We start from the raw sequence: 24,108 nt of genomic DNA on the forward strand, positions 1-24,108 counted from the left end.
AGCCACAGGTCGCTGTTTACTACAGCTGTATGAACACTAAACAAACTGATTTAACGCCAATAAACCGACAAAAAGGGACTCTGAAATAACTACGTAATGATGCCGATTTGTAGGCTACTTGTCTTCTCAATGGAGCGGATGGATCGGTGCTAGGCTATGCTAACATTGTAGCAGCTCAGACTAACGTCATGTAGACGTAAATACGGCAGCGTCTATTCATTGTTTGTACCATGTGGTTTACACACACACACACATGTATACACATAGTCCGGTCTCTGTTGATATGAGGGATCGTAGAGCTCTGGGTGAACACAGACGGCTACAGGATTTATTTCCTGATTCAACAACAGCAGGACGTCACTGATGACAGAGGGAGCATCTCAACGCTGATAGGCTATCACGCCACAGCGTCACGCGAATATTTCGCAGAAGTTGAAAAATTTCACCTCGCGCGATTCCACCTTCGCGTCCATCGCGTGATGATTAGGTCCAGAGTGTGCCTCTGTTGGGGGGGGGCTGTCACATGCTGACGAGTGAGTTATAATTATGAGATAGTAAATTATAATATTAAGAGTCTTTCTGTGAAACAGCTTCCATACCATGCTACTGTTTAGCTCAGACGCACTAAACTATCTCATTGATCTACAGTCTTAAAACCACAACCCTCCGTCCCACTAGAGGTCTGTGTCCTGCTGCTGTCTTCTGTCTTTCAGGATGTGGATCAGCAGCTAACGAGCCCACCTGAACCAGGACCTGATGGCTCTATAAACCCACATCTGAACCAGGATCAGCCCCTCTCCTCTCTGACTCTTGATTGGTTGACGCGGCTGCTTATTTGTCTGTTTGTTTAGTTATTTGTTCTTAAATAAAAGTATATTTAGGACTTTTCCCACTCATCTTGTCTCCCTTTTGTTACAACCGTGGAGCCGAGTTGTGACAGTTTGAAACCAAAACTGTATATATATACTGTGTGTGTATGTATATATGTATATATGTATATATGTATATATATATATATACTGTGTGTGTATGTATATATATATATATATATATACATATATATATATATATATATATATACAGTTTTGGTATATACTTATATATATATATATATATATATGTATATAAATATATATATATATACAATATATATATACATTGTATATATATATGTATATATTCATGTTGTTGGTCTGAGGAGTACTCTGAGTTATTGGAGCTGCTTGTTTGTCAGATTACAGTTGGATGCTGTTGGTCTGAGCCTTGAAGGCTTCACTGAGGGAGACGATGGTTTCTGGTGTTTCTGCTACCTCATGTTTTAGTGATGATGGTTTTCATGATGAGTCATGTTCTAGAGGTTTCTGGGTAACTCTGGACAGCCTGTTGGGGGTCTGGGTGTTGGACCAGAGGTACCTTACAGGTGTTAAACCTGAAAAGCTGAAGACTGCTGCACAGGGTGCAGGAGGTAAGAACGGTTCATAGTAAGCACGTCGCTAGTTAAAGGCGGGACGTGGTGAACTGCTCGTTGTGACAGACAAACTGTTAGCTTAGCATAAAGCGCTACGGTTCATGCCTTGGTTGGTGTGAGCTGATGTTTAATGGAGGTGATGACTCCTCCTCTCCACTAGAGGGCTCTGTCTGCTGTCCAGACCTGATCCCGGTGTGGTCCCAGATATAAAGACTCACCATCTGATTTCACCATCTGACCATCTTATTTATTTAGTTTAGTTCATGTTCATGTTCTTTAAATCACTTTAAACTCGTCTTCCTGTTGAACACTGCTGCCCTCTAGTGGTTAAATCATGTAATGTTTATGACTCATTAAATGATGTAACAGACTTCCTGACACGAGCAACTGCTGATACTCAAAGTCCCAGAATGCACTGCAACAGCTTCCTGCTCCTCTAATGACCAATCAGAGCACAGCAGTCATCTACACTCTTCACTTTAATTATATTATACTTTAATCTCCAGCGTCGACCAATGAGGAGGAAGGTGAGCCCAGGTAACTAGCTTAGCATGCTAGCTCCTATATGCTCTTATCACTTTAAATCTGTCGGTGTTCAGATGTTCAGCGGTGTTACAGTTAAAAGTGTCCCCCTCTCAACACACGTCACACGACGACATCGACGTGACATCATCGACACACCAATCAAACACATTCAGGTTTTATAAGGAATTTAATTCAATATTTCAATTTCATTTAGAACTAATTATTTCATTTTACAACAAGTCAGTCGTCACTCCAACTGTGTGTGTGTGTGTGTGTGTGTTACGGTGTGTGTGTGTGTGTCACAGGGTAATGAATATTCAGATATAAGTTTAATAAAGTGTTTCTGTCAGTGCTCAGAAAGAAAAGACCTCAGGTGTGTGTATCTGAGTGTGTGTGTGTGTGTGTGTGTGTGAGAGAGATATTACATCTTCAATAGTTAGGATTAATTTTATTATAATAATTATTAGAATTATTCACATGACCCTGATATTCAGTCTAAAAGACCCACTGGAACCATCAGAAACCAGTTCAGGAGCATTGTGGGTAAAGGAGTCAGGACAGACCCCGCCCCCCCCACACATTTAGCCCCGCCCCTCAGCTGGTCCTGGTTCGGGAGCAGATAATCATGGGGACTGTGGTCCAAAAGAGACCCAGAGCCAGGAAGTGTGGCTAGAAGATCTTGAGCTGGGGACTGTGGGTAATGTAGTCCTTTTTGTGCTGAAGATATTTGTTGATGGTGTAATCCTTCACTGGAGCTGGGAACTGTGGGTAATGTAGTCCATAGCCTTTTGCTCACAAAGAGATATGTTCAGCTGCAGGTTCACCTCCTTGTTGCTGCTTAGCCAAAACGGTCCAATGCAACAGAGGGGGATTGTGGGTGTTGTAGTCCAGACAGAAGGGGGTTGTGGGTGTTGTAGTCCCGTCAATCGGGCAATAGGGGGTTGTAGTCCAGATGGAAGGGTATTGTAGTCGTTGTAGTCCAGACAGAAGGGGGTTGTAGTAGTTGTAGTTCAGACAGAAGGGGTTGTAGTAGTTGTAGTCCAGACAGAAGAGGGTTGTAGTAGTTGTAGTTCAGACAGAAGGGGATTCATTGTGGTCCAGACAGAAGGGGGTTGTAGTAGTTGTAGTCCAGAAAGAAGGGGGTTGTAGTAGTTGTAGTCCAGACAGAAGGGGGTTGTAGTCATTGTGGTCCAGACAGAAGGGTGTTGTAGTAGTTGTAGTTCAGACAGAAGGGTCCGTGGGTGTTGTAGTCCATACAGACGGGGGTTGTGGGTGTTGTAGTCCAGACAGAAGGGTATGTGGGTGTTGTAGTCCATACAGACGGGGGTTGTGGGTGTTGTAGTCCAGACAGACGGGGGTTGTGGTGTTGTAGTCCAGACAGAAGGGGGTTGTGGGGGTTGTAGTCCAGAAAGAAGGGGACCTGGGTGTTGTAGTCCAGACAGAAGGGGTTGTGGGTGCTGTAGTCCAGATCGAAGGGGGTGTAGGGTGTTGTAGTCCAGACAGAAGGGGTTGTGGGTGTTGTAGTCCATACAGATGGGGGTTGTGGGTGTTGCAGTCCAGACAGAAGGGGGTTGTGGGTGTTGTAGTCCAGACAGAAGGGGACGTGGGTGTTGAAGTCCAGACAGAAGGGGTTGTGGGTGCTGTAGTCCAGACAGAAGGGGTTGTGGGGTGTTGTAGTCCAGACAGAAGGGGTTGTGGGTGCTGTAGTCCAGATCGAAGGGGGTGTTGTAGTCCAGACAGAAGGGGTTGTAGTCTAGATAGAAGGGGGTGTAGGGTGTTGTAGTCCCGACAGGAGTTTGTAGAAGATGAAGTAGAGCAGAGGGGGATTGTGGGTATTGTTGTCTAGTGTTTGATACTTTAAGCCCTGAATAGACTGTGTGTTTGAGCCCCATAGTTTTATTTACAGTCACACAAGTCTTTATGTACAGTACACTACACACACACCCGTACACACACACACGCACCCACACACATGCACACACCACTTTCACATCACATAAATAAATAAATAAATAGATAAATCATTAAATAAATAGGATAATATAAATACTTCATTACCAACTGAACTCTACAGTCCTGATTCATTATTTACTGATAATACAGGATCAATCAATCAATCAATCAATCAATCAATCAATCAATTAACCGTCTGTCTCTCTGACGCAGACAGACGGGTCCACTGTCCTTAAAGAATCTCATTTCTACAGCATCAGTCCAATCAGGCAGCTCGCTCGTCATCCCGTAGAAAGAAAAGAAAACTGTAAAAAGACCAACGGCGGCTCTACGTGAGGTGACACCGCTGGGGGGGGGGGGGAGGTTCCCAATAAGACGACGCCCATCGCTGGCTGCAATCAGAGTCTGTCCCGAGCAGGAACCCAGATGTACGGGCCGCTCTGCTCCTCAATGACGGCTTTGACCAGGTGGTAGACCTCCTCGAAGCTGTCGCCGTGCACGATGGCTGCACACACACACACACACACACACACACACACACTGTTAACATCAATTTGAAACTATAACGTTCGTCTCACCTGCATGAAGATGAAGTTTTTACCTGAGAAACACTCGAGGAAGTCTTGTTCCAGTTTGATGGCTCGATCCAGAGCTTTCCTCGCCTGGTCCTCTGAGAGACGCTTGTTCAGATCCCTGCACACACACACACACACACATTACACACCAACACACATGTTCCGAATGAACTGTCCCAGTGACACAGCAGTGAGAGCGTCTACATCAGCTGTGACGTATGTCATGACCTCACTGATGACCTCACTGACTTACAAGATGTTCTCCAGGGACCGTGGTCGGATGAAGATGGCGATGGGTTGAAGCTGAGCGGCCTGCAGCCTCCTCACCGCGTTGGCCGACACATCCAGGATGCAGTGTTTCCCCTGGTGAGCACACACACACACGCACACACACACACGCACACGCACACCGTCCTCAGCTCACCACTTCAACATCGCTGACACCGTCACCACGATAAGCGGCGTGTCTCTCACCTGCTCGGCCACCTGCCGGACGCTCTGCACCGACGTCCCGTACAGGTGGTTGTTGTACTGTCCCGCCTCGATGAAGCGGTGGGACTGGATGTCCCGCTCCATCTGTTCCCGTGACGACACAAAGTGGTAGTCCCGCCCGTCGGCCTCGTAGTCCCTTCGGGGGCGGGTCGTGTCTGCAGAGAGAGAGAGGGGGAGTGACATCACTTCCTGTTTGTCTATGTCATGTTTTTCAGCTTTAATAACACTTACGAGGGACGCAGGAGCCGAACTTGTCCGGGAACTCGGAGAGCAGGTCGTCATTGACTCGGTCTTTGGTCGGCCCCAAGATGATGACCGGACGAGCGTAGTCCACTAGAGAGACAGACAGGAAACTTTATTAACACCTGCTCGTTACTGACAAACAGAGACAGGTAACTTTATTAACACCTGCTCGTTACTGACAAACAGAGACAGGTAACTTTATTAACACCTGCTCGTTACTGACAAACAGAGACGGGTAACTTTATTAACACCTGCTCGTTACTGACAAACAGAGACAGGTAACTTTATTAACACCTGCTCGTTACTGACAAACAGAGACGGGTAACTTTATTAACACCTGCTCGTTACTGACAAACAGAGACAGGTAACTTTATTAACACCTGCTCGTTACTGACAAACAGACGGGTAACTTTATTAACACCTGCTCGTTACTGACAAACAGAGACAGGTAACTTTATTAACACCTGCTCGTTACTGACAAACAGACAGGTAACTTTATTAATACCTGCTTGTTACTGGATTGGATTGGTCGACTGGATTCAGTGTTCTATTGATTGCTTGATAATATAACTGTAGGTAGAGTTAGATTAATAGCAGTCTGGATGCATCGATCATCGTCCACGAGGACCTGAACTGTAGCAGCCTCTGAGTGGTGGACTGAACAACATCGTGTTTTATTCCTCACGTGTAAGAGGCAGGTTGTGTTAAAAGTTAAAGGTTAAAGTTGACACTGACCTTCAATCTGAGTGATGAGCTCGTAGCTGTGAACGAAGCCTTCTCTACCTGTGAACAGAAAGCAGAACGTTTACAAAGTGAAGACATGAGACGCTGCGTCTTCCTCCAGTGTTTCCTGTTCCTACCTTTACTCTTCATACGGGACCACTCTTTCCTCTCCACCCTGAAACACACAAACACTGTCGGTCACCAGGAGTTTGTTTACCGGAGCAGCCGGTCTAGTGGATGATGGATCGTATTGAACCTGTGCTTAGAGGGGATGTAGCCCAGCTCCTCCAGCTCCCCCTGCTGGTTCACCCGTCTCGCCTGCCACCACTCGTCGTCGGCGCTATCCATCACGTGGAGAACCTCCCCAAAGTTAAAGTCCAGAGCTTGTGATAGAACTCCGCAGTCCCACTGCTTATCGTAGTCGAAGAGCGCCCTGAAAACCACAACAAACACACAGTCAGTCCTGATGACCACGGCTCCTCCAGCCGGACCAGGTGTGAGGAGACCCGGCTCACCTGAGGTAGAAGCTGCGGTTGACTCTCAGACTGCCGGACGAGCTGTTCATCATCTGCTCCCTCAGGTCGTGGATCTTTGCTTCGAAGCGACTGTACTCTGCAGACAAGACGACAGGTACTACTGTTATTGTAGTAATACTACTAGTACTAGTATTGTGTAGTACTACAGTGGTCAGGTGTGTGCTCACCTTCAGGTCTGTACTGGGCCACGATGGTGACGGTCTGACCTGCGTTCTTCAGAGCTGCTGCTGCCTGTTCATGAGTGGCGTACCTGAGATCCACACCATTCACCTGTACACACACACACACACACACACACACACAAAGTAATTTAAATATCTAAACCAAAGAAGAACCTGGTCTCTGTACTCACACTGAGGACCTGGTCTCTGTACTCACACTGAGGACCTGGTCTCTGTACTCACACTGAGGATCTGGTCTCTGTACTCACACTGAGGACCTGGTCTCTGTACGACCTGGTCTCTGTACTCACACTGAGGATCTGGTCTCTGTACTCACACTGAGGATCTGGTCTCCCTTCCTGAGCTCTCCGCTCAGGTCTGCTGGTCCTCCTGCCAGGATGAAGGAGATGAAGATCCCCTCTCCGTCCTCTCCACCCACGATGTTGAAACCCAGACCGGTGGACCCCCGCTGGACGCAGACCCGGCGGGGCTCCCGAGAATACTCGTCCTCTCCCATCATGCCTCGGGGTATGGGTGAGTATCGCCGTGGTGACGGAGGAGGGAGGACTTGTGGGTAATCGCACATGTAGTCCGGCTCCATGTAGGCTGCAGGGAAATAAAGGACAGGATGTGTAAAGGACCAGACAGGAACAGGATCAGATAAGGACAGGACCAGACAGGGACAGGACCAGATAGGAACAGGACCAGATAAGGACAGGACCAGACAGGGACAGGACCAGATAAGGTAAGAACCGGGTTTATGTTACAACCAGGTTCAAGTTGAAATCGGGTTCAGGTAAGAATCGGGTTATAAGTACTAGGTCTAGGTTAGAACTAGGTCAGGGTAGAACCAGGTTCAGGATAGAACCGGGTTCAGGCTAGAACCGGGTTCAGGAACCAGGTCAGGGTAGAACCAGGTTCAGGCTAGAACCAGGTCTAGGTTAGAACTAGGTCAGGGTAGAACCAGGTTCAGGCTAGAACCGGGTTCAGGCTAGAACCAGGTCTAGGTTAGAACTAAGTCTAGGTTAGAACCAGGTCAGGGTATAACCAGGTTCAGGGTAGAACTAGGTCTAGGTTAGAACCAGAACCCCTAGCGGCTGGTCTGAGACCCTCATCCAGGTCTTTGACGCTATTTGTGGAGCAGCTAACAGTGTTAGCATAGCTTAGCATAGCATTGATCGCACCAAACTCCATTCAGAAAACGGCTGTTTTAACTTCACACACAAATGATCACGTGATCATCAAACAGGAAGTGTACGTACAGCTGGTCAGGTCGGGGGGGCTGTATCGATCAGCTGGGTGGATGTACTGCGAGGTGGGCGTGGCCACCTTCAGGTAGACCACCTCCCCCGTGTTCTTCAGGGCCACCACGGCGTCCTCGTGCAGGACGTCCTCCAGGGACACGTGGTTCACCTGCCGAGGACAGAGGTCTGAGGTCAGGTTAAGTGAGAGTCCTGAGGACAATATGAAGACGTCTTTGAGGGGTTTTTACTTACCGCCAGGATCTTGTCCCCGATCTGGAGCCGTCCATCGCGGTGCGCCGCTCCGCCCTCGATGATCTTAGTGACGTAGATGCTGTTGTCTCCTGGAACGTGTTGGTTCCCCACACCACCCGCTATACTGAAGCCCAGACCTGAACCAGACAGAGGCAGGGACAGACAGGGACAGGACCAGACAGGGACAGGGACACACAGGGACAGGACCAGACAGGGACAGACAGGGACAGGGAGAGGGACACACAGGGAGAGGGACACACAGGGACAGGACCAGACAGGGACACACAGGGACAGGACCAGACAGGGACAGGGAGAGGGACACACAGGGACAGGACCAGACAGGGACAGGGAGAGGGACACACAGGGACAGGTCCAGACAGGGACAGGGAGAGGGACACACAGGGACAGGTCCAGACAGGGACAGGACCAGACAGCTTAAAACCTGTGTGATGAATCACGTGAGGACGGTTCTTACTGGAACACATTTAATACAAAGTAAAAGTCCTTCAGCTGAACACAGTGAGACAGACCACTACAACTGTTTCCTCCCCTCGTCTCCTTTCCTACCTTTAGGCCCTTTCATCAGTTTGATTTGTGTGATGCGTTCGCTCAGTGGGCGTCGCCGCAGGACGTAGAGCCTGACGACAGGCCCCGCCTCCTTCAGCGCCTCCACTGCAATGGAGTGAGTGACCTCACGCACGTCCACGTCGTTAACAAATACGATGCTATCGTTCACCCTGAAGACAGAGACAGAAACCAGTGAGGACGTCTGGACCTCAATCCTTCAGAGGAGGGTTAAAGGGTTCAGACCTGGTTTTAAGGTCCAGGTTACAACCGGATTTAGGTAAGAACCAGGTTTAGGTAAGAACCGGGTTTAGGTAAGAACCGGGTTCAATTTAGAACCAGGTTTAGGTAAGAACCAGGTTTAGGTAAAAACCGGGTTCAAGTTAGAACTAGGTCAGGGTAGAACCAGGTTCAGGGTAGAACCAGATCTAGGTTAGAACCAGGTCTAGGTTAGAACCAGGTCAGGGTCTAGGCTGTAGATGGATCTGTACCTGAGGCGTCCGTCCTGGGCGGCTGCTCCTCCAGGGATGATCTTAGTGATGAAGATGGATGGGTCATCTCCGATGTGAGGATTATCGGTTCCTCCTGCGATGCTAAAGCCCAGACCAGAGTTCCCCTAACACACACACATTAATACACACATTAATACACACGTTAACACATTAATACACATATTAACACATTAACACATACATTAACACATTAATACACATATTAACACATTAATACACACATTAATACACACATTAACACATTAATACACACATTAATACACACATTAACACAATAATACACACATTAATACACACATTAACACATTAATACACACATTAACACATTAATACACACATTAATACACACATTAACACATTAATACACATATTAACACATTAACACATACATTAACACATTAATACACATATTAATACATTAATACACACATTAATACACACATTAACACATTAATACACACATTAACACATTAATACACATATTAACACATTAATACACACATTAATACATTAATACACACATTAATACAAACATTAATACACACATTAATACACATTAATACACACATTAACACATTAATACACATATCAACACATTAATACACACATTAACACATTAATACACACATTAATACACACATTAACACATTAATACACACATTAATACACACATTAACACATTAATACACACATTAATACACACATTAACACATTAATACACACATTAATACACATATTAACACATTAATAAACACATTAACACATTAACATACACATTAACACATTAATACACATATTAAGACATTAACACACACACATTAATACACACATTAACACATTAATACACACATTAACACATTAATACACATATTAACACATTAATACACACATTAATACATACATTAATACACACATTAATACACACATTAACACATTAATACACACATTAACACATTAACACACACATTAACACATTAATACACACATTAACACATTAACACATACATTAACATATTAATACACACATTAACACATTAATACACACATTAACACACACATTAACACATACATTAACATATTAATACACACATTAACACATTAACACACACATTAACACACACATTAACCCATTAACACATTAATACACATATTAACACATTCATACACACATTAACACACACATTAATACACACATTAATACACACATTAATACACACATTAACACATTAATACACACATTAACACATTAACACATTAATACACACATTAACACATTAATACACACATTAACACATTAATACACATATTAACACATTAATACACACATTAACACACACATTAACACACACATTAACACATTAATACACATATTAACACATTAATACACACATTAACACATTAACACACACATTAACACACACATTAACACATTCATACACATATTAACACATTAATACACACATTAACACATTAACACACACATTAACACACACATTAATACACACATTAACACATTAACACACACATTAACACACACATTAACACATTAACACACACATTAACACATTAATACACACATTAACACAAAAATTAACACATTAACACACACATTAACACATTAATACATACATTAACACACACATTAACACATTGTAGGGATTTCACCATCTGAACAAAGAATGTTTTTGGATTCTGAAGGAGAGAACGGATAACTTCTGTGCCCCGTTCTCCCCGTTAACGTCAACATTTTGCCGGTCATAAGGAAGAAGAATTCCCTTCATTTCCGAGAAAGTCTCCGCGCAGCTTGACACTCCGGATCCCGAGTTGAACCAGGAAACCCGAGAACCACATTGACCGCTACGAAGTGGTCTCACAGTAGGAGGCTTGTGTCTGGGCAGAGTTAGGTCATAGAGTGTTTATTACCTCGTTTTGTTTAAGTTTACTGTATTGCATTTACGGACCACCGAGTGCTGTGAAGAACCTACTGTTGTGTTCCATGCTGCTGTAGTAGTGTGGTGTTAGATCATCAGTGAGGCTGCTTATCGAGACTATCACGGCCGAATCTGAGTTCACCAGTCGGGTTTCTGTGCGACGGAGAAGCAGTTACTATTTACTGCGACACTGAAGATCTGCCTTTTTTGAGTGTTTTCCTTTTTTTCTCTTCTTTTACTACCCCCCCCCACACACACACACACACACACACACACACACACACACACGCACACACACACTCGCACACACACACACACACACTCACACAGACACACACACACACTCACACAGACACACACACACTGGGTTAGCTAACTATCTCAGACAGTGGAAATGCGGTCTCTATACGAGACTACCCTCCACTTTGATAGTCCTACGTATCTAACTCCGCCATATTGTTTGTGGACCCACGTTTCAGATTACAGTCAGCCATTGTCTGAGTAGTTTCTCGCTTCTCCCCCCCCCCCCCCCCCCACACACACACACACACACACATACACACACACACACACTCTCACCACAGATAGTTTGTTGATGTTAGCGTGCTCATGATTGTATAGTTGTTGTTATTTTTAGATTATTTAGATGATCACTATTATTGAACTTAATAAACTCTGTTCTACTCTAAAGAGCAGCTGTCTGTGATTACTGTGTGTTTGTGATAACAGCTGATATAAACCTTCACCTTCACTCTGGATGTGTAACAGCACTCAGACTGTTGACATTGTGAGTGAACACGAATGATGAGACTTAGTTTATAGTTTGTTTATTGGTCCCTGTTCTCAGGGTGGAGCCCCGTTATTATTCATAATTGTTAATAATCTCACTGACGTTAATAATTCTATTGGTGTATTTAATGTTGGATCTCAGTCATGTAACACACTAACAGCTGTGACTCTGAACACAAGCGTTAGATTAAAGTTCACATGTTTGATTCCTGAAATAACCGACGTGAGTTAAAATAAACTGCTGATTATTCCTGGAGCTTTGAAACAGTTTCTAAAAACAGCTCACACACACACACAGTACACACTGTAACACACACATAATACACACTGTAACACACACACAGTACACACACATAATACACACTGTAACACACACACACAGTACACACACATAGTACACACTGTAACACACACACACATAGTACACACTGTAACACTCACACACTTATTACACACTGTAACACACACACACACAGTGCACACTGTAACCCACACACACACATAATACACACTGTAACACACACACGCGTATCAGGATCCATTCGTTTTCATTGATTCAGAGTCTCAGAGACAGAAAGTTTCCTGCTGCTGAACCGAGAGGACATTTAGTCCTTAGTGTGTGTTAAACGTGTGTGTACGTGTGTTACAGTGTGTGTGTACCTGTGTTACAGTGTGTGGTATGTGTATAGCGTGCCACAGGGTGTAGTGTGTCTGTACTATGTGTGTGTGTATTGTATGTGTGTGTATTTTGTACGTATATTGTGTGTGTATTTGTGTGTGTATAGTGTATGTGTTACAGTGTGAGTATTTTGTGTGTTACTGTGTGTACTATGTGTGTATAGTGTGTGTATAGCGTGTACTATGTGTCTGTGTGTATAGTGTGTGTTGTGTGTATAGTGTATAGTGTGTACTGTGTGTGTTTAGTGTACAGTGTGTGTGTGTACTTTGTGTGTATAGTGTGTGTTGCGTTGTGTCTCACCCTCTCCAGAGTGATCTCTTCATACTCCAGCTCTCCTTCTGATCCGTTCATCTATAAAAACAGAACAAGATTTAAATCACATGCAGCATCTCTCTCTGTCTCCAAGGCAACACCATGGTAACTACTGTCGAGCCCTCAGGGGGCCGGTTACCAGGCAACTGTAACTGTAACTATGGCGACCACCTCTCCGTCCACCACATGATTATTACATCACTTCCTGCAGAGACATCAGGTCGGTTTCAGAAGATTTTATTGATCATCAATCAACAGAAATCTCTCGTTACGTTGTTACTTTAAGGTGTTACATCCCGGTGTTACTACAGCCCAGTGTTACTACAGCCGGGTTTTACTACAGCCCAGTGTTACTACAGCCGAGTGTTACTACAGCCCAGTGTTACTACAGCCGGGTGTTACTACAGCCGAGTGTTACTACAGCCGGGTGTTACTACAGCCCAGTGTTACTACAGCCGAGTGTTACTACAGCCCAGTGTTACTACAGCCGGGTGTTACTACAGCCCACTGTTACTACAGCTGAGTGTTACTACAGCCCGAGTATTGCTACAGCCCGGTGTTACTACAGACCAGTGTTACTACAGCCCGAGTGTTACTACAGCCCGAGTGTTACTACAGCCCAGTGTTACTACAGCCCGAGTGTTGCTACAGACCAGTGTTACTACAGCCCGAGTGTTACTACAGCCCGAGTGTTGCTACAGCTCGAGTGTTACTACAGCCCAGTGTTACTACAGCCCGAGTGTTACTACAGCCCGGTGTTGCTACAGCCCGGTGTTGCTACAGCTGAGTGTTACTACAGCCCGAGTGTTGCTACAGCCCAGTGTTGCTACAGACCAGTGTTACTACAGCCGGGTGTTACTACAGCCCAGTGTTACTACAGCCGAGTGTTACTACAGCCCAGTGTTACTACAGCCGAGTGTTACTACAGCCGGGTGTTACTACAGCCCACTGTTACTACAGCCGAGTATTGCTACAGCCCGGTGTTACTACAGACCAGTGTTACTACAGCCCGAGTGTTACTACAGCCCGAGTGTTGCTACAGCCCGAGTGTTACTACAGCCCGGTGTTGCTACAGCCCGGTGTTGCTACAGCTGAGTGTTACTACAGCCCGGTGTTACTACAGCCCGAGTGTTGCTACAGCCCGGTGTTGCTACAGCCCGAGTGTTGCTACAGCCCGAGTGTTGCTACAGCCCGGTGTTACTACAGCCCGGTGTTTCTCTCTCTCTGTCTCTCTGTCTCTCTCTCTCATATATTCTGTCTTTCTGTCGGTCTCTCTGTCCTTCAGGGCTGCACAGCTGTCATCACTGTGTTTGTCTCTGGAGGAGCTTCAGTTATATAACAGAGAGAGAAAGAGGCAGTTACAGTTCACTGTGAATTAATTAAACCTCTTCACTTCCCATGACAGCTCTCTCTCTCTCTCTGTCTCTCCTTCTCTCTATATGAGAGAGAGACACAGACAGAGAGAGAGAGACATATATAGACACATATATACATATATATATATATACATATATATACACATATATATATATATGTATATATATGTGTCTATATATATGTCTCTCTCTCTCTCTCTCTCTCTCTATCTATCTGTGTCTCCATTAAATCCTCTCCACGTTTATCAACCTCTGTGAGAAACAGTCCAGGTTGGTTTCTGAGTCCAGGACAGACCTGAACCACGAGATACAAGTCTGGACCACGAGATACAAGTCTCTACCAATAGATAGGAGTCTGGATCAATAGATAGGAGTCTGGACCACGAGATACAAGTCTGGACCACGAGATACAAGTCTGTACCACGAGATACAAGTCTGTACCAATAGATAGGAGTCTGGACCACGATATACGAGTCTGGACCACGAGATACAAGTCTGTACCAATAGATAGGAGTCTGGACCACGATATACGAGTCTGGACCACGAAATACAAGTCTGTATCAAAAGATACGAGTCTGGACCACGAGGACCAAACCTGCTAACAGTCTGGTAGCTTACCTAAATCAATGCTAACAGTCTGGTAGTTTACCAAAGTCAATATTAATAGTCTGGTAGCTTACCTAAGTCAATATTAATAGTCTGGTAGCTTACCTAAATCAATGCTAAAAATCTAGTAGCTGATCAAAATCAATTTTAACAGTCTAGTAGCTTATTCAAAATGTCAGTATTTTAGCTAACTGAAGCTAACTAACGAACTTGTAGCTAACGAAAGTGGAAGATAAACGTCTACAGCTGTTACCTTGAGCCGAAGCTTACAGTGTAGGGGCTAATTAAAGTAAAATACATGTATACTCAGTGTAGCTGCTAACTTTAGCTAAAGCTAACAGTCACAATGCTAAGTAGAGTTAGCCTGGTTCAGGAACAGAACCTACGACGTGAACATAATGAGTCGCGGTTGGTCCAATCAGAGCAGAAACAACATTATTGGTTTGACTACAGGCCCCTCCCCCTCCACCCCTGGTCCAATCAGTAATCAGATCTATTGATCGATAATGAAAGAGGTCCTACCATCATCCTCTGCCTGTGTCTCTTTGCTCGTCTCACGTTGTTGATGAATCGTCTTCCCATCTTCTTAGCGTACCACACCGACACAAACATCACTCCCTCTCTCTCTCTCTCTCTGCCTGTCTCTCTCTCTCTCTGTTACATAAAGACTGATGGAGTGACGGATGAATAATTAACAAGCCAACAGGAAAGAGAGAGAGAGAGAGGGGGGTGGGGGGGTGGAGGAGAAGAACCTCGTTAGGTGTCGTCTCCTGGACCCATTAACGAAGCCTCCGACATGACTGACAGCTCAGCTCATCACTCAGTGAGAGAAAGGGGGGGGGGGGGGGGGAGAGAGACAGAGACAGAGAGAGAGAGAGACAGAGGTGATAAACCAGATGAAGTGGAATGAAGAACGATCGAATCCCAACGAGAACAGAAAAAGAGAGAGGTTGATTCTGTCTCTCTGTCATCCCTCCTTCCTTCCTTGCTCCTTCCTTCCTCCTCCTCTCTTTCTGCTCGACCCGACGCCTGACTGAGCAGCCTCAGTGTGTCTATGTCTCTCTACCTCTCTCTCTCTCTCTCTCTCTCTTTCTCTCTCTGAAGGAATCCCATCCCCTTTGTGACGTCACTATTTTACCAGCAGAGAGAGAGAGAGGTAGAGAGAGAGAGAGAGAGAGACAGAGAGAGAGAGAGAGAGGTAGAGAGAGTGAGAGAGAGAGAGAGAGAGAGACAGACAGACAGAGAGAGAGAGAGACAGAGAGACAGAGAGAGAGAGAGACAGAGAGACAGAGAGAGAATGATTTCAGCACACATTCAGGCTAATGTTGTTGCCATGGTAACTCCCCTTCTGCCCCCCCTCCATTGTCGTCGTTGTCATGGTGATGGCCGAGCAAAAAAAGAGAGGGATACATTCAGAGCATCCTACACTGTGTGTGTGTGTGTGTGTGTTTCAGTAATTAGACACCAGTAAATATAAGACCCTCAGAACCTCCTCAGCCAGCCCTAGAGGGGTTCTTAAGAACCCCTAGAACCTCCTCAAGGCCCCTACAAGACCCTCAAGCACCGTAGGAACCTCCTCAAAGACAATGTCCTCTGGTGGAGAACTTTCTCAAAAGCACCAATCAATCAACTTCCTTTCAACACTGTTTGACTGACAGCTGAATTCTGGGAAGTGTAGTGCAGAAGTCCCCCTGTGTGTGTGTGTGCACGTACGGTGTGCGTGTGTGTGTGCACGTACGGTGAGTGCGGCAGGGTGTGTGTATCCGTCCAGGTGTGCGTGGCTCAGCTCGGTGCTGCGTCCATGGGTCATGTGACCGGGGCTGGGGTCAATGGGCGGAGTCTCATCGTCTTGGTAACGGTACTTCTGCAGAGACACAGATCACATGGTGTTAGCGTTAGCTGTTAGGATTAGCATCTCTGAGAACATCCCGCTTAAGTGTCTTGCTCAAGGACACATCGACATGCGAAGAGCGGAGGCAGAGCCGGGGATCGAACCGCCGATCCTCTGATCGAAGGAAGGGTTAGGGTTATCTTCTCAAGGACCACTCAAACCTCTAGAACCTCCTCAATGACCACCAAAAGCCATAGAACCTCCTCAAATACCACTAACACATATAGAACCTCATGAAGGACCACTAAAAGCCTTAGAACCTCCTAAGGGCCAGTAAAGGTCTACCATTTTCTAAAGGACCACTCAAACCTCTAGAACCTCCTCAATAACCACCAAAAGCCCTACAACCTCCTCAAATACCACTAACACATATAGAACCTCATGAAGGACCACTAAAAGCCTTAGAACCTCCTAAGGGCCAGTAAAGGTCTACAATTTTCTAAAGGACCACTCAAACCTCTAGAACCTCCTCAATAACCACCAAAAGCCCTACAACCTCCTCAAATACCACTAACACATATAGAACCTCATGAAGGACCACTAAAAGCCTTAGAACCTTCTTAAGGACCACTAAAACCTCTAGAACCTACTGAAGGACCTATAAAAGCACTAGAACCTCCTCACCACTAACTCATTGAGATTGTAAACCTCCAGACAGAGAGAGATAGGACGACACAGAGAGAGAGAGACAGACACAGAGAGAGAGAGAGAGACAGAGAGAGAGAGATAGACACAGAGAGAGAGAGAGAGAGAGAGAGAGAGCGACAGACACAGAGAGAGAGAGAGAGAGAGAGACAGACACAGAGAGAGAGAGACAGAGAGAGAGAGCGAGAGAGAGAGAGAGACAGACACAGAGAGAGAGAGACAGAGAGAGAGAGCGAGAGAGAGAGAGAGACAGACACAGAGAGAGAGAGACAGAGATGCTGATGCAGTTGCCGTAGTAACAAGAAGGCCTTGTGAGCCCCCGTTGCCTGGCAACTAACATCACCGGATAGAAGAGGAGCCAGCAATTCATAAATTCACCAGCCTACATGACCCACAATGCACCTCTCCCTCTGACAGCTGTGTGGTAGATTGTGGAGTGGAAACAACCTGCAAATATACGACCAAACCAGGGCTAAAATAACCAGTAAATATATGACCAAACTAGGGCTAAAACAACCGGCAAATATACGACCAAACTAGGACTAAAACAACCAGTAAATATATGACCAAACTAGGGCTAAAACAACCAGTAAATATATGACCAAACTAGGGCTAAAACAACTAGTAAATATACGACCAAACCAGGGCTAAAACAACCAGTAAATATACAACCAAACTGGGGCTAATACAACCAGTAAATATACAACCAAACTAGGGCTAAAACAACCAGTAAATATATGACCAAACTAGGGCTAAAACAACTAGTAAATATACGACCAGACCAGGGCTAAAATAACCAGTAAATATACGACCAAACCAGGGCTAAAATAACCAGTAAATATACAACCAAACTAGGGCTAAAACAACCAGCAAATATACGACCAAACCAGGGCTAAAATAACCAGTAAATATACGACCAAACCAGGGCTAAAACAACCTGCAAATATACGACCAAACCAGGGCTAAAATAACCAGTAAGTATACGACCAAACCAGGGCTAAAACAACCAGTAAATATATGACCAAACTAGGGCTAAAACAACCGGCAAATATACGACCAAACTAGGACTAAAACAACCAGTAAATATACGACCAGACCAGGGCTAAAATAACCAGTAAATATACTACCAAACCAGGGCGAAAACAACCAGTAAATATACGACCAGACCAGAGCTAAAATAACAAGTAAATATACGACCAAACCAGGGCTAAAATAACCAGTAAATATACGACCACACTAGGGCTAAAACAACCAGTAAATATACGACCAAACTAGGGCTAAAACAACTAGTATATATACAACCAAACTAGGGCTAAAACAACCAGTAAATATACGACCAAACTGGGGGTAAAACAACTAGTATATATACAACCAAACTAGGGCTAAAACAACCAGTAAATATATGACCAAACTAGGGCTAAAACAACCAGTTAATATACGACCAAACTAGGGCTAAAACAACCAGTAAATATATGACCAAACTAGGGCTAAAACAACCAGCAAATATATGACCAAAGCAGGGCTAAAATAACAAGTAAATATAGGACCAAACCAGGGCTAAGATAACCAGTAAATATACAACCAAACTAGGGCTAAAACAACCAGTAAATATACAACCAAACTAGGGCTAAAACAACCAGTAAATATATGACCAAACTAGGGCTAAAACAACTAGTAAATATACAACCAAACTAGGGCTAAAACAACCAGTAAATGTATGACCAAACTAGGGCTAAAACAACCAGTAAATATACGACCAAACCAGGGCTAAAACAACCAGTAAATATACAACCAAACCAGGGCTAAAATAACCAGTAAATATACGACCAGACCAGGGCTAAAACAACTAGTAAATATACGACCAGACCAGGGCTAAAATAACCAGTAAATATACTACCAAACCAGGGCGAAAACAACCAGCTAATATACGACCAAACTAGGGCTAAAACAACCAGCAAATATATGACCAAACCAGGGCTAAAATAACAAGTAAATATAGGACCAAACTAGGGCTAAAACAACCAGCAAATATACGACCAAACTAGGGCTAAAACAACCAGCAAATATACAACCAAACTAGGGCTAAAACAACCAGCAAATATACGACCAAACTAGGGCTAAAACAACCAGCAAATATACGACCAAACCAGTGCTAAAACAACCTGTAAATATACGACCAAACCAGGGCTAAAATAACCAGTAAGTATACGACCAAACCAGGGCTAAAACAACCAGTAAATATATAAATATATGACCAAACTAGGGCTAAAACAACCAGCAAATATACGACCAAACTAGGGCTAAAACAACCAGTAAATATACAACCAAACTAGGGCTAAAACAACCAGTAAATATATGACCAAACTAGGGCTAAAACAACTAGTAAATATACAACCAAACTAGGGCTAAAACAACCAGTAAATGTATGACCAAACTAGGGCTAAAACAACCAGTAAATATACGACCAAACCAGGGCTAAAACAACCAGTAAATACACGACCAAACCAGGGCTAAAATAACCAGTAAATATACGACCAGACCAGGGCTAAAACAACTAGTAAATATACGACCAGACCAGGGCTAAAATAACCAGTAAATATACTACCAAACCAGGGCGAAAACAACCAGCTAATATACGACCAAACTAGGGCTAAAACAACCAGCAAATATAGGACCAAACTAGGGCTAAAACAACCAGCAAATATACGACCAAACTAGGGCTAAAACAACCAGCAAATATACGACCAAACTAGGGCTAAAACAACCAGCAAATATACGACCAAACTAGGGCTAAAACAACCAGTAAATATACGACCAAACCAGGGCTAAAACAACCAGTAAATACACGACCAAACCAGGGCTAAAATAACCAGTAAATATACTACCAAACCAGGGCGAAAACAACCAGCTAATATACGACCAAACTAGGGCTAAAACAACCAGCAAATATATGACCAAACCAGGGCTAAAATAACAAGTAAATATAGGACCAAACTAGGGCTAAAACAACCAGCAAATATACGACCAAACTAGGGCTAAAACAACCAGCAAATATACGACCAAACCAGGGCTAAAACAACCTGTAAATATACGACCAAACCAGGGCTAAAATAACCAGTAAGTATACGACCAAATCAGGGCTAAAACAACCAGTAAATATATGACCAAACTAGGGCTAAAACAACCAGCAAATATATGACCAAACCAGGGCTAAAATAACAAGTACATATAGGACCAAACTAGGGCTAAAACAACCAGTAAATATACGACCAAACTAGGGCTAAAACAACCAGTTAATATACGACCAAACTAGGGCTAAAACAATCAGCAAATATATGACCAAACCAGGGCTAAAATAACAAGTAAATATAGGACCAAACCAGGGCTAAGATAACCAGTAAATATACGACCAAACTAGGGCTAAAACAACCAGTTAATATACGACCAAACTAGGGCTAAAACAATCAGCAAATATATGACCAAACCAGGGCTAAAATAACAAGTAAATATAGGACCAAACTAGGGCTAAAACAACCAGTAAATATACGACCAAACTAGGACTAAAACAACCAGTAAATATATGACCAAACTAGGGCTAAAACAACCAGTTAATATACAACCAAACCAGCGCTAAAACAACTAGTAAATATACAACCAAACCAGGGCTAAAACAACCAGTAAATATACAACCAAACCAGGGCTAAAACAACCAGTAAATATACAACCAGACCAGGGCTAAAACAACCAGTAAATATACAACCAGACCAGGGCTAAAACAACCAGTAAATATACAACCAAACCAGTAAAGATACAACCAGAGCAGGGCTAAAACATTATACGACCAGACCAGTGCAAAACACACCAGTAAATATATGACAAGACCAGGGCTAAACACATTAGTTATTATATGAACAAACCAGTGATAAAATAACCAGTAATAAAAGTATGGAGTCCCAAAGTTCTGAATGATGATAGTTTTCATTATAGCGCTTGTGGACAAGATCTTCATCTTGTGCCAATTATTCAATTGAACAAGGTATTTTGGGTGTAATCTTGTTTGCAGATATTTTGTATCTTGTCCACAGACGTCGTTTGCTCAATATCGATATATTGTGAAAATGATCTTCCTCTTTTGCGTGAAATATAAAACTATATTTTTTGAGATATCTTTTTCAAACAATGAAGTTTGAACATGAAAACAAACAAATCTTTCTAAATAGTTTTAACGCAGCCTACAACCACCAATTTGAAAATGTGTTGTTCAACTGTGGTCATTCACGATGCCTCCTCTGTTTCCACTAACGTTACGTTAAAGAAGTCGCACCGCAAAAGTCTCTTCATCTACGATCTTTGCATCTATACGGTGTTTCATTTGTTACCTATTAGACGGTTTGGTGCCATGACTCTCTTACTTACCTCCAATTTACTTACGTACAATAAGAATAGTACGTTTACCGAGAGGAAGTGAATGAATGCAACAGATCAGAGTGACAGAGCATTTTACGAACATCACAAGGAGAACGAGACGCGACCTGTTGCACTTAATTCTAATTCAAACAGATTGTTACGGATCTATGTTTGTTTTCTTATTTTTAATTTGGATAAAACACAACTGCATCATTTGAAATGTCTAAAAAAACACATGTTTTTCCACATGGCTACAGCCCTGCTAACAGCTAGCTACAGGCTGGAGCTAACCTGAGTTAACATACATGCTAATGTGGCCACGCTAACCACACACACACACACACACACACACACACACACACACACACACACAGATACAGATACACACAAGTGAAAAGAGAGAGAGACGCAGGGTATTGAATGAAAACATGACGAAAGCAGCAAACACACAGACATGAAAACCGGCTTTGATGGTTTATGAGGACACGTACACACATACACATGTTTTATGAGGACACGTGTCCTCATAAAACATGTGTGTGTGTATCTGTGTGTGTGTTTTAGCAGCTGCATGCGAGCGGTCTGCTCTTACCTTGGTGGTGACAATGCAGAGGCAGTCCATATCCACACACACACACACTCACACACACACACACTCACACACACACATTTTCACACACACTCACACACTCATGCTTGATGTCTCTCTCTCTCTCTCTGTCTCTCTCTCTCTCTCTCTCTCTCTCTCTTTGTCGCCCTCCCCCTCTCTCTCTCCTCGTCCGTCTGTCCTCGCTTGCCCGCTCGCCCTCTCTATCCTCCGTCTGCCAGCACCGGGCGAGCGAGAGGGGGGGGGGGGGGGCAGATGAGGAAGACTGGTGTTTTTTTTTGGAGGGGGGGGGGGGGGTGTACCTCCTTGAGTCACTCGCTGGTTGATGTGAGGAGGAGGTGGGGGTTGGGCTCCTGTTGCCATGGTGTTATGCAGCTGTTGCTCCGGTAATGCTGCTGCAGCTGTTGCTAGGTAACAGCGATGGGTGTTGCCATGTGCATTAGAGATGTGAGAGTGTGTTGTGTGTGTGTGTGTGTGTGTGTGTGTGCGTGTGTGTGTGTTCTTACCTGCCCAGGTGTGTGCGGTGGGCTCGTCGTCTGGTTCTCACAGACCGTCAACTCGTAGAACTCCTGTATGTCTGTACACACACACACACACACACACACCCATACACACACATACACACACACTCACATTAGTTCTCCGTTTTTAGTCTTGGACCAATCATATCGCTTCTTCATCAGTAATGGAATGTTACAAAGTACAATTACACAATTACTGTATGAATTAGATGTACTTTTACTTTATTTAATCTTTCTACTTCACTACATTAATCTGACAGCTTTAGTTCATTAATTTGTTAATGTTCATTTACTAGTGATAACGTTGGTAATCTTAGTGTTTTATTTTTGATGTTATTCATTTTAATGTATAAGTAACAATGTGAATACATCAGTAATAATGTTAATGTGTTAGTAATAATATGAATAATGTGAATGTTTTCGTAACAATGTTAATATTGTTAATGTCTTAGTAATAATAATATATTAGTAAGAATGTTAATAATGTTAATATATCAGTAATAATGTAATGTTAATTTATTATTAATACTGTTACTGTTAGTAATAATATGAATAATGTTGATAGTAACAATGTTAATAATTTAAATGTTTTAGTAATCAAGTTAATAATGTTAATTTATTAGTATTATGTCAATGGTATTGTTAATGTTAATATAATATGTTTTTACTATGTATATAGATAATATTTAATTTATATCTGTTGATTAACTTTAATCTGATTGATCTTTGGTTTATGTAATTACAGAGTCACAGATAAAGAGTTAATAAGACACACTCAGGAGTAATCCCTGCATGTGAGGTAATGATACTGTCCAATCACTGAGCGGTGATTTGCTGTGATGTCTCACTTATGACACCATTCATTCCAAATGATCACATGCAGAGAGTGAGTTGTGTGTGTGTGTAACATATGTGTGTTACCCAGCAGGGCCTGGAACAGGTCACTTTGGAAGATGTTCAGCAGTTTTTCAGCGCGACCCTTGACCCCTTCAGCAGCTCCGGCCTGACAGGCCTCCATCGCCTGCAGAGCACGCTCAGTATCTGTGGAGAACAACAAACACAGGATTTACTGGATTTCTTCTGAACAACAATAAAC

The 24,108-nt window shown here is 43.6% G+C and overlaps 1 protein-coding gene across 1 annotated transcript; it reads right to left on the reverse strand.

The window, feature by feature from the left end:
- Window positions 1–2,592: 2,592 nt before the first annotated feature.
- dlg4b (discs, large homolog 4b (Drosophila)) lies at window positions 2,593–24,049 on the reverse strand. Its single transcript, XM_076085075.1, is given in 19 exon segments — window positions 2,593–4,451; window positions 4,548–4,639; window positions 4,775–4,884; window positions 4,996–5,168; window positions 5,245–5,346; window positions 5,992–6,051; window positions 6,054–6,154; window positions 6,236–6,412; window positions 6,495–6,591; window positions 6,683–6,785; window positions 7,014–7,282; window positions 7,939–8,089; window positions 8,173–8,309; window positions 8,740–8,909; window positions 9,228–9,352; window positions 12,948–12,998; window positions 16,680–16,805; window positions 22,998–23,068; window positions 23,934–24,049. Coding segments are annotated over 19 exon segments (2,319 nt in total). The 5' UTR covers window positions 24,031–24,049; the 3' UTR covers window positions 2,593–4,344.
- Between the last annotated feature and the right edge of the window lie 59 nt (window positions 24,050–24,108).

This window comes from Anarhichas minor, unplaced genomic scaffold (assembly GCF_050575085.1).
Source record: "Anarhichas minor isolate MPS153535 unplaced genomic scaffold, ASM5057508v1 ptg000137l, whole genome shotgun sequence".
Lineage (NCBI taxonomy): Eukaryota > Metazoa > Chordata > Actinopteri > Perciformes > Anarhichadidae > Anarhichas > Anarhichas minor.